This window comes from Morone saxatilis, unplaced genomic scaffold (genome assembly GCF_004916995.1).
Source record: "Morone saxatilis isolate NCDOM2014 unplaced genomic scaffold, NCSU_SB_2.0 Contig6, whole genome shotgun sequence".
Classification (NCBI taxonomy): domain Eukaryota; kingdom Metazoa; phylum Chordata; class Actinopteri; family Moronidae; genus Morone; species Morone saxatilis.
In genome coordinates this window covers 1,238,960-1,250,760 of record NW_023340206.1, presented here as the reverse complement: position 1 = coordinate 1,250,760, position 11,801 = coordinate 1,238,960, and the positions used below count along the sequence as shown (strand labels likewise).

Below are 11,801 nucleotides of genomic sequence, written 5' to 3'. Positions count from 1 at the left end.
AGGTTACTTCGACATGTGGCGGGAGGAGCCGGGGATCGAACCAACAACCTTCCGATTAGTGGACGACCCGCTCTTCCTCTGAGCCACAACCACTCTTTTTTGGATTAGGTGGCAGCCGTCAAGATGGCTATGGACAGAGCCGACCACACTGAGCTTCACAACAGCTCTTCAGAAACCTATGGGTGATGTCACGTAGACCACATCCAATTTATTTCTTTTTTAATAGTTGCTTGCAGTGTTTTGAGCTGCACAAACTAGATTTTTTTAATGAATTGCAGTTTAGGTGCATTTCACTGGGGTACAGGCAGAGATGTCAGAGACCAATCTGAAAACCTGAAAAAAAATATCCAATCTATTTGCATGATACCACTAGAGGGAAGTTAGAAAACATGTTTTGTTTCTCTGTAAGTTGGGTGAACTGACCCTCTATAATAAACTGTCAGTTTGTTTCTCGGCAGATACAACCTAAAAATGTTAGTCCCATCTTTCAGACAAACCTGTTTGACCTCTGACGGTTCCCTCTCAGGTTCTGTGTAACGTGGACGAGCTGTTTGAGAGAGATGAGCTGTCAGCGGCTCCCGACCCTGGCTGGCCTGACTGCTTCAACTCCGGCGTGTTTGTCTTTAGACCCTCCCTCCAAACCCACGCCAGCATCCTAGATCACGCCCTGCAGCATGGCAGCTTTGACGGTAATACATGACTACATGTCTGGGTTGAGACTAACAAGTAGAGAACGCTGTGTGCTCTGAACACTGACTGAATACATTCATATGAAATTAAAAGAAAAAGGCGAGGGATGTGTTTGTTCATTGCGTATTATTCTGTTTCTCTCTGTGGTAAAATGAATAAAAGTGGTCCATTGTTCAGTACAGACATTTATCTTGGCAATGCATAACACATGAAAGAATACTAATATTACAGAATTATTAATTCATAGGCTCTCAATTGTGCCTCTGTCAGTATGTGGTTTTTGCAGTAGACTGTACGAAAGATGATTCAGAAGAATTCACTTGCCACTGGATGACTTTTTGTCAAAATAAATCCTTAATTAACAGATTAACAGAAAAGAATTGCAATGGCTACAACAAGTAAGCTAAAGTTAATCCTTGGGGACAAATGGAACGTCCACTAAAAGTTCTTGTTTTTACCACTGACAGGCTCAGATTGTCCTGATCCCTACAGAGGTACCTTTTGTTTAACCAGAAACAGCCATATTATCGTCTATCACTTCATTCAAAGTGGATAAAAACAAAATGATCGGTCTTTGTTAGCCTTTTCTCTGTTCCAACAATAACCAACAGGTTTGGTTGAAATAAATTCTTAGTTCACCAACGTAGATGAGAAAAACAGCAGTTTCAGTCACTCAGCTGCACACGGAGCAGACCAGCTACCTAAACAAACCAAAGAGGCTGCGAAAGCAACACATGCAAAAGGATATTGTTTTGGTATCACAGCCCACTGTTTTGGTTCAGTCTCAGTGCCCTCAGCAACCTTGTTTCCAGCAGCAACAGCAGCAGCAGGCAGCTGCTTCCAGTGAAAAAGCTCTGAAAAACCCACTACCTAAAAGAAAGTAAATAACTGAACTTACATTCATCAGGTGGACACAAATACATGTTAATACACAGGAGTTTAAAGAAGACATATACTCTTAACCCACTTTCAACTTTATATTAATCCATCCGTAGAAATTAGATGTATTAAAAGCTAAGGTTTGCTTTCTTTAACCTGGACATTGTTATAATGTTGTTTTCCATCATTTATGACCATCATTATGTAGTGCAGCTGTCACTGACAGACTTTGATTATTGAGAATCCAAATGTTTAACTGCAGCTTCTTATTGGACTTAAACATAGTTCAGGGTCATGCAAACAGCAAACAGTTCCCCTAAGAAGAGAATAGAAGTTACTTATGCATGTTTCACTAATTTTTATTCTCATATTGGTTGCTATCAGGGGGGGACCAGGGCCTGCTGAACTCTTTCTTCAGTAGCTGGCCAGTGGAAGACATCAGTAAACACCTGCCATTTGTCTACAACCTCAGTGCCAGCTCCGTCTACAGCTACCTCCCTGCTTTCCAGCAGTGAGTGTGTGTGCACCGCCGCTAGCTCTGTCCCATTACACTTGGTACTCTGTTTACACACTTTTGTGTTTGTGGATTAGTGTTAACCACATTTTCAAGCTCACATAGATTTTTCTTGCAGAATGTTTGCATTAGCCATGATTAAAGGTTGTTACTCTGTTTACTTCATCAGTAGATTAACAGATAATTTTGGCTTTTCTCTCAGTAACAATAACACTGTACTCACCTAAATACTTCACTTCAATTTGTTCTGCTTAAAGTAAATTTGAGTTTATTTGCATCCACTTAAATCTTTCTTTATTGACTTTGTGTGTTATAGTGCTGTGTCTAAAATTTGCTGAATGTTTGGTTGAGACACACCTTAAGACGGATGTTTCTTTGACATATTTTTATGGAAACTAAATTGAATTAAGGTTGTGATTTGGAACAGTATTGGCTAAGTTGTTAATGTTGTTTGTTTTCAATTATTATTACATGGAGGCAGCTGTGTGTATCGTATCGTATTATGTATCGTAACGTATTGTCATGTATAACGTATCCTCACGTATCCTCACGTACCATAACATCGCATTGTAAGGTATCGCATCATCACGTATCGTATTGTAACATATCATATTGTAACGTATCGTATTGTAACGTATCGTATCGTATCGTCACATATCGTATTGTAGCATAAATTAGTTTTGGAGAACAAAATTGACAACACTTTTACCATAAAAACAGGATCTGGGTCATGTAAAATCTGAGGAACCCTGTCCTATAATAAAGTTTGTATACACTGACAGTTGTGGTTTGGAACCTTACCTGTGTTAGTGCCATCCTCTAGCAACTTAATTGATACACTGCAGTTGTGTCCCTGCAGATTCGGCCACAATGCAAAGATCGTCCATTTCTTAGGACCAGCGAAACCCTGGAGTTCCAGCAGCAAGGCGGACGACGGCAGCTCACACACCATGGAACACTTTGTATCTCTATGGTGGAAGGAATACCTCAGTCACTCAAAATCCTTTCAACCAGGGGAACAGCTCAGCCAAGACCGAGAGAAACCAGAACAGGTACGAACATCTGTGTGATCTGAAATCTTTATCTGTCTGATTAGTCATATCTTGCCTGAAAATGAACCACTTCAAAGAGTCGGCTTAGTGGTCAGACCCACTTTAATACAACCACGCTGTTAACATGTTATACCAGTCAGGGAATGAAAGTTTATGAATAAAATAAAAGGCATCTGATTCAAGTACTGCACTTTGCTCAGTTTGGATTTATGTTTTATCTATGAGCTAATGTGACATGAATTAACAAAATTACTCACACAAGTTAAGAAAAGCTACAACATCATGAATAATGACTAGTGTTGTTGCTAATTGTTTATATCTGTCAAAGCAACATTCTTGTGCACAACTTAGCTGCTACACAACTGGCATTGGAGCTTAATATGAGAAAAAAACGCTTGAGTATACTGTAGATGTAGAGTAATATGAGACCCATGAAATAAAATTTCACCATTACTTTCACAGTTAAAAACGTCTATAGGTATATGTTTGTCTGGGATTGTATATAATTTATATAAGGTTCAGATTTTAAATGCACTGTTCAGCAGTGCCACTTGCTGTGCAGGAAGTCAACCATATGCCATGTTTGGTGGACGCTCTGCAGATTTTCACTCCAAACACTCAAGCGGCACATTTCACTGATGACTTCCCCCTCTTTAGTTGAAGGTTTGTTAATCAGTCACATAAGCTGCTGCAGAGTTTGGCTGTGACATAAACATGCGGACCGGCAGCCAAACACGACACATGGCTGCCCAGCCCTGGCATTGGCTGTCATTCCAACACTCAATATTCTCCCTTGTTTTGCAGATCCAAGAACAGGAAGCCAAGATGTCATTTAGGGAAACCTTGGACAGCTCCAATTCACTGCTCGCACATTTTTCACCTCCTTCTGAGAGGCCTCATTCACCATCTGAACCAAAGACGGTAAGCTGAGACATCAAAATATTTATCACCTCTTTTTTTGTGACACTGTCAGATATTACGCTGTTATGGTCACTCCGGTGATTTAAATTTTTTTTATCTATTTAGCCCTTTTACAGGATGTTTCACTGACATGTCTCTGACTCTATTAGCTTTATTTGTCATCAAATCCACACTGTGGTGACAAAATTGACATCAGTTTCAGGTCTGTGAATCCGGGACAGAAATCGGACTGGGGACATGTTAGCCTAGCTTAGCACAAACACTTGAAGCAGGGGGAAACTGCTAGCTCCATCAACAAAGAAGAAAAACCCTTAAAAAAAAACCTTTATACACAAAGTTTATTTAAAGTCACACATATTATGTGAAGTTGTAGTCATTAGAGATATTTGCTAATCAATCCATTAGTTAGCTTAATGAATGGCCTTATTAGCATAGCAGCTTGTGTTTATGATATATCATTGTGATTATTATGGTGGGTTATTAGGCAGCTCAAGTGCCTCTTGTTAGTTCCAGGAGATGAGACTGTTAATTTATGAGTATTTCTGCTTGACTGCATTTGACTCCGGCAGAAAAAAGAACAACAGAGCCTATTATCTGCCACAGGCCTCTGAGCGTCTCATTGCATTTCTGTCATTTGTTTCATTCATTTTCAACTTGATGTACTGTGTTTATACAAGCTTGTAAGATTAGCCTGAACAGACACACACCCTCCAGTGTGACAACACCCATGAACATACATCAGCAGTGTTTATCAAGCAATCCACAGTGAGAGTGAAGCAGAACCAAGTCGTATTTCTGCTCTGCCACTGTATGATTTCACACTTTTAGCCTCACATCATGTGCTCACGTTAGCATATTTTGTAGCGCATTTGTGAGTGACATGACTGTGGTGTCTGCAGAGTTCCCTCACAGATAACACACCGTTGGAGGTACAGTCAAGATCATCTGAGAGCACCGAGATCCAGGACCCACTGTTTGGAGCAGAGGGCGGCGAGGGCAGCAAGGGCAGTGAGGGCAGCAAGGGCAGCGAGGGTGCCACGGACACGGAAACACATCCTGTATGTTAAACATTTGACTGCTATACCTACCTGATTACAATACTGGTTAAAATATAAGAGCCAGTGGTTTAAGGATACACTCTCCATAATTCCAATCGCTCAATATTGAGATTTTAAAACTTGTCTGTGAATTTGAAAGCTAAAAGTAACAGTACAGCAATGTAAAAATACCCTATTAAAAATAAAATGGCCCCAATTTAGAGTGATTTGTTAACAATGATGCAGCATTTTAATGTCAAGGTGAATATTTTAATAGCTTTATATACTGAGTAGTTTAATTTATAACAATTTATATTTATGTATATTTTATACATTGAGCATATGCTAAACACAACTATATTTCTCATAGCATGAGGTCTGTTTTGAGGTGTGCATTGCTCTTTTTACATGTTATTTTTGTACACATAAACAGGCCTCAAATAAGTTCCTCCACTGACAGCACTGACAGATGTGATCGTTCATGCTGACTCTAACTCTCTTCTGTAGCTCCAACTCCACAGCTGTACTGTACTTCGAAACATCAGCAGTGAGTTGGGAGGGACAATACCAGAGTTATCTTAAAATTACAAATTCCAAGGGCCGCCTCTTTGTGGAGTTCTGTCTCCTGATTGGACAACGTTGTAACGGGATAGCAGAAAATGTATTTTCTGTTTACTGCAGAAAGGAGGGACTGGGTGACACATGTTACTGACTGAACACTATATCAGTGGCTTCTGGAATGTAAAGCTATTTACCACTTATTTTAACAAAAAAAAATATTGCTTAGAAGCACCTTTAATTTAAAATAATAATAATAATAATAATATTAATAATAAACACTTAAAGGTGCCTTATTTGAATATGGTATCTTTATTCCAAGCTCAGTGTTTTGAAACTCAACACAGATTAGAGATGATACTGGAATGTATGAGGTTATAATGAGACCCAGGTTAGTTGAAAGTCTTCATAAAATGAGCATGAAAGAATAATGACAATCTACCAATTCTGAAAATTTATATGCTCAACTGCACATTCCAAGAGCTTGAAACTAGAACCCAAAATTCCGCCTGAATAGAGAATCTGATGCTCCTTGTGATAAATTCCCTTTGAAGACTGATTTGTTATTCTTCCACTTCATCATGGCAGACGGCAGCAGACATGGAAGCAGAGCGGCTGGAGCATCGCAGGCAGTGGGAGGTCGGGCAGATTGACTACTTGGGCAGAGATGCCTTCCAAAACATCCAGAGGATGCTGGACCGCTTCCTGGATTAACAAATCACACACATGAGCAGCTGTATAACCCAAACTGACCTGTGTCCTTTTTTAGTTTCCTGTTTGGTAGAGTTTAGTCTGAACACAACAGTGACTGCTTTTCTATGCTGTGATGTCAGGATTTGACTGATATGTGTTTTTTGTCTTTAAAGTCCCTATGTTTAGGACTTCTGACACCTAGTAGTAGCATCACGATGATACAGCTAAGAGTGAGACATACCACTCCCACCCACACTGAGACTGACCTGAAGAGGGAAACAAACACATACACTGAACTAACTTTACCAAGATTGTTTCATTTTTCTACAAACAAAAATCTATATCACCAAATCCTTTGAAAGATGATAAAATCTACACTTTAATATTTGATATTTTGTGCCATTGTCAATAAACAACTTTCAGTTGAAATACTAGAAACCACTACTGTGGTTTTCTTTTTGTCAAGTGGAATAAAAAGTTAAAATAATTTTAACATGAAATAGTAGGGTAAACATAATTAAGGTTACATTCCATTTAGTGTAGCAGAGCCTTCTTAGTGAGCCAAAATGAAATGCAAACAAAACCAGACTATGTTTGACCTAAATGAAACAGAACCTTAATTAGTATCATTAATACCGCCTGTGTTTACCCTACTATTTCAAATGGCTGCAGTGAAAAAGGTCTATTTAACTCTATATCCGGGTTTAACTTGGTAGTTTGAGTAGGTACATTCATCCTTGTTTTGGCTGTGCACATCAAAAAGAAAAGATAGAATATCCCCCAACCTATCCTTCAAGTCTATATCGAAGAATCACTTAAACTCCAAGGCATGAACCACCTTTATATGTAGTAGTGTTCAAACATACATATTTAATGTACTCCAAAGAAATACTTGTCTTTTCTTTACTTTGACTTCAGAATTTCTTACCATCCACTTATGTTGTTTACAGTCTGATAACACTCTATGTTATTCTATTATTACCAAACTAACAGTCGCTTCAGTTGATGCAATATCTTGATATTTTGATTAGCTGCTGCAACAGTAGCAAACAATCATCTTCAATCAAACAAAGAATCAATATTGCACAGAAACATTATATCCTCTGCTCCCCACCCTCTAAGTCTCCATCTGGACCAAACCTAGCATAGGTCTGTTTCAAGCACTGGCACATCAAACTCCTTGTTACATTGCTTATTTTTCTTCCCTACACTTTAGCTCAAATACACATTTAGGTGTTTATTTTACTACACCGAGTCTGTTTGCATCTGTAGATTTTACCAAAAGTTACATAATGCCTCATTTGCATATTTAAACATAACATTTAAGCTAACTTGTAATACAAAACATATTTGTCTTAGTGTAAGTAATCAGCTGGGGAAGTTTCATGATGATATCTATTAGTTAAAAATTGTAGCCTATTCACCTGTTGTGTATTTTACAATACATATCTTTAAAGTTTTTCTCAAAATTCGTTTTTTTCACATACTCTGGGCCATACATCTCCAGTACAGTAGCACTTACATACACCAAACCTTCTAGTGTTATTGATATCTATATTCTGAAGGTTTACCCCTACAGAGGGATTTGTTCATATCATTCATAGCCTGATTTATATCACATTTTATTCCTAAAAACATGATGAGAATTGATTTATTTTTTTACAGCTGTTGACAGTATTTTCTGATTTATGGAGTGATAAAAATAGATATCTAAAATTCCCTCTGTAAAAACATTTGACTCTAATATGTCAACAAAATGAAATAAGAATTTTTAACCTGACAATGTTCCAATGTTAAATTTTCAACTGTGGTGTCTTCCCATAAACTGTAATATTTGTGGTCTGTTTGTGCTTTGCAGTAATAAATACTGTAATACATGGAAGAAGAAGATGTTGAAACATTAGAGAGTCTCTTAGTCAGTGCCCAGCAGGTCAGAATTTCTCTATACAGGCCAGGTAATACAACTTAACAGAGAGAGTTAATGATTCAAGGTCTTCAAATTGTCAATGCTCAACTAAACATTCTGAAATGTATCCATGTTGACATTGAAGGATGAGACATTTCTTTTTTCTTTTTGTAACCCCCCCCAACACACCTACACACCTACACACAGACTCCTAACTTATGTATATGTTAATTCTTCCACCAGGGGGCACTGTGGCTCTTCTATCAGAACAGTCTCCATTATGGCACCAAATCAGAGAAGCAGGAACACAGATTAATAGATGTCTGACTGCAGTCAACAGTATGCTGTGTGATCCTTATCCACTGGGCACATGGTGCATGTAATTTTCATAGTCATTCCTCCCATAATGTTGTGACACAGCAATGGAAGATAGTGTGCTGAATACAAAACGAATGGCGGGAGGTGAGCTCGGGCCAGGGGCTGTGCTGTCACTGAGAAGGGGCCTTATGATGATTGCTTTGAAAGGCAACCTGGCACATCGCTGCTCTCGGCTGAGCGGCTCCCGCTTGGCTCCGATTCATCAAGATTAAAGTGCGAGCACAGATCTGGGATAAGTTGCTGCTTTCCCTTGACCGCCTCATTCATTAAGCCCTGAAAAGGCAAAAGGAATCAGAGATCAGTCCCCGCAGACGATGACATTCTTGACATGACGCTGTTACAGGCTGCTCCAAACCCAGGTTACCTAACAGGAACAGAGATATCTTTATTTGGGGCTCTATTGAGAGTCTGCAGGTTCAGTTCTAGCAAACAGACAACAGCTGAGCTGACTGTTAAGCTCTCCTCTCAGGTTGAATGAGCATAAATCAGTTCCTGTTAACGATTTGCTGGCAGACTGGAGTCTAATCCTGCATTCGCGTTGTGTGTGTGATTTAGCATAAATATCACCTGTCAACTGGGAGAAGTCGTTCATGTCAGCCTCCTGGTGGTAATTACAAGCAGAGATTGACAAAGTGTGTCAACACATGCTGCAAATGCTGATATTAATTAACCAATGTGGTGGTCTGAGATAATCAAAGGCAAAATTACAAGTTCTATATAATGACAGTATTTAAGACAGTTAGGAATATTAAGCAAAGTCTGCTGCAGTTCATTTATGGTTCAGCAAATAAAAATTGTCGCTCCCAAACAGCCTAGCCGATCCATATGGGATGAATTGGGCTACGTGGGCTTAAAACAACCCAAAAACAGCAAGAGCCTCAATTTCACATCAACCAGTGAGCCAATTATTAATAACCTATAGGAAACTTATTTAATCAAAGGCTATTTTCTTGCTAGCATTCTGCACAGTAAAGACCAAACATTCAACTGTAGGAACAAGAAAAAAAAGATTTCTGAGCAGAGGGACTTTAATGTTGGGGATGGCACAAACACAAAAGAAATAGGTTACTGTATATATGTTATATATGGATCCTGCTGGGTCCAGTGAGGTTTGTTCCATGACTATGACAGTCTCTGGAGGAAGAAATAATCTAAAAGAAGAATAGTCAAAATCGAAGCAGTAGAGGCAGCGATTATCCTGACTTTAAGTTCCGCTCTCATTTCCCACAATTCAACTCAACAGCTTATTTCCTTCCTCGTAAACACCCACTTCTTTCAAACCCCACACCCCGACTTTGTAACGCAGACCTTTTGTAATATAATTCATAGTATATTGTTGCAAGTTCAAGCCATCAGCATATATCAAGATGACGTAATGACATGACATCTTCTCAAAAGTGAAACCAAAAGTTCAAGATCGCCCGCTTGTGGCTGGCTGCAGTATAGATTACGGGCAGCTGTGGCTCAGAGGCAGAGTGGGTCGTCCCCTAATCAGAAGGTTGTTGGCTCGTTCCCAGCTCCGGGTGCCACATTTGGAAGTATCCTTGAACCCCGAATTGCTGTGCATCGGTGTGTGAATGTGTATGAATTAGTTAGTTTCTGTTCCTTTGCACACTGTAGTTAATGTGTGTTAAAAGGGTGAATGTGCCATGTAGTGTAAAACGCTTGAGTGTCGGAAGGACTAGAAAAGCGCTATACAAGTACAGGTCCATTTACCATTTACCATTATAAAGCCTGTTGCCTCCATGTTAGATGGGACATGGGCCAAATTAGTTATTTGTAGCGATAAAAACAGGGTTTAACGACATGATTGAGTTGGCTAGGCGTACATGCAGAGATTTGATACCACGGCGGCAACCCCCAATTACTACTGACCTGGCTCCAAATGACATCACCAGCGCAAGATGGCACCAGCTTAATTTTTGTACAGTGGGAGGAAGTGCAGATGACGATGGTTCAAGCTGAGATAACCCTGAAATACTTATTTCTTCTTGTCCAGTCGCAGGCTCAATAATATTCCTCATGACAAGTGAACTGATCTTGATGTGTGAAATTAGTGGAGTGGCTCTTTAATCAACACACTTTAACGCTCCCTTATCAGCCCTTCAGTGGCTGACTGTGCAGGGCTACACTTCATCATTTCCTTCCTACATGACAGTGGAACATAAAATTAGGTCATTTATAGGCTAAATGTAAGTAAACAAAACCAATTTAAATGTTTCATCTATCTACAACTTTATTCTTGACTTTTCTGCACTTATTTTACCATCATTGAAAATTCTAAATTATTTGCCCTGCTTGAGGGTGAGTTTGATTTTCAATCATCTGCTCTCAGACCATTGCTCTGCAACTTATGATGATGTACGGAGGTAAGAGTAACCAAGCGCTGAGGAGAAGTAAAAGAGGGCATACTAAATGATTATTGAGTTGCACCATGAGTCACAAAAAGCAAAGGAAAATGGGATTGTAAAGCCTCGTGCTTTTGCTATTAAGTGAAAAGAAGCATAGGCCTGCTGGTTGGCTGTTCTTCAAGGAATGACGTATTTTGGTGGCCTGGTTCTTTCAACAAAGAGCCAATGGAGAAATTGCAGAAAATAAGCCCTGTGGCGAACAAAGGTTTATGATACTTGCACGTTTTGTTAAGCAAGATAATCTTCACAAATGAACACTTTGATGATTTTTGAAGCGTTCGTCAGAAGCAAAAGGCTTAAAACATAGTCTATAAACGAACAACACCACAGTTGCAGGACTTCAACGTCACCACCATGAAACTTCAGACTTGTAATTAAATTGTGTAACTAAAATATAAGTTTGAGTTTAAACACAATGTGGCTGTAAAGCAGTGACATGCGGTGAGGTTCATGGCTGGGTGAGGCACTGACTTCATCAGAATCAGATTTACAAATATATGAACCCAGATTATTCACCATTTGATTGGCAGCAGTTAACAGGTTACGTTTCATATCTCATATCAGCATTCTTTACGAGGAGAAGGAACCGGAGATGCTAAAATGCTAGCTCATTTCTGGGTGTTGTAATTCATTCCTGCAGCACTTCATAAAACAACAGATGTCTGAATACATTGTTGTCATATTGTTTCCCCCAGGTTTCTGGTGTCTAATAAGGTGATAAAAGAACTACTTTGTCAAATGGAGACTAGTACATCCGTGAGA

At 39.2% G+C, this 11,801-nt stretch overlaps 1 protein-coding gene across 1 annotated transcript in view; it reads left to right on the top strand.

Moving 5' to 3' along the window:
• gyg2 (glycogenin 2) overlaps positions 1-8,226 on the top strand; it is an 8,501-nt gene extending 275 nt beyond the window's left edge. The window contains exons 2-7 of the mRNA XM_035678035.1: positions 527-689; positions 1,954-2,080; positions 2,943-3,135; positions 3,940-4,056; positions 4,956-5,114; positions 6,240-8,226. Coding sequence (XP_035533928.1) covers positions 527-689; positions 1,954-2,080; positions 2,943-3,135; positions 3,940-4,056; positions 4,956-5,114; positions 6,240-6,365 — 885 coding nt within the window. The 3' untranslated portion in view covers positions 6,366-8,226. The remainder of the gene's footprint in view (positions 1-526; positions 690-1,953; positions 2,081-2,942; positions 3,136-3,939; positions 4,057-4,955; positions 5,115-6,239) is intronic.
• Positions 8,227-11,801: the final 3,575 nt, after the last annotated feature.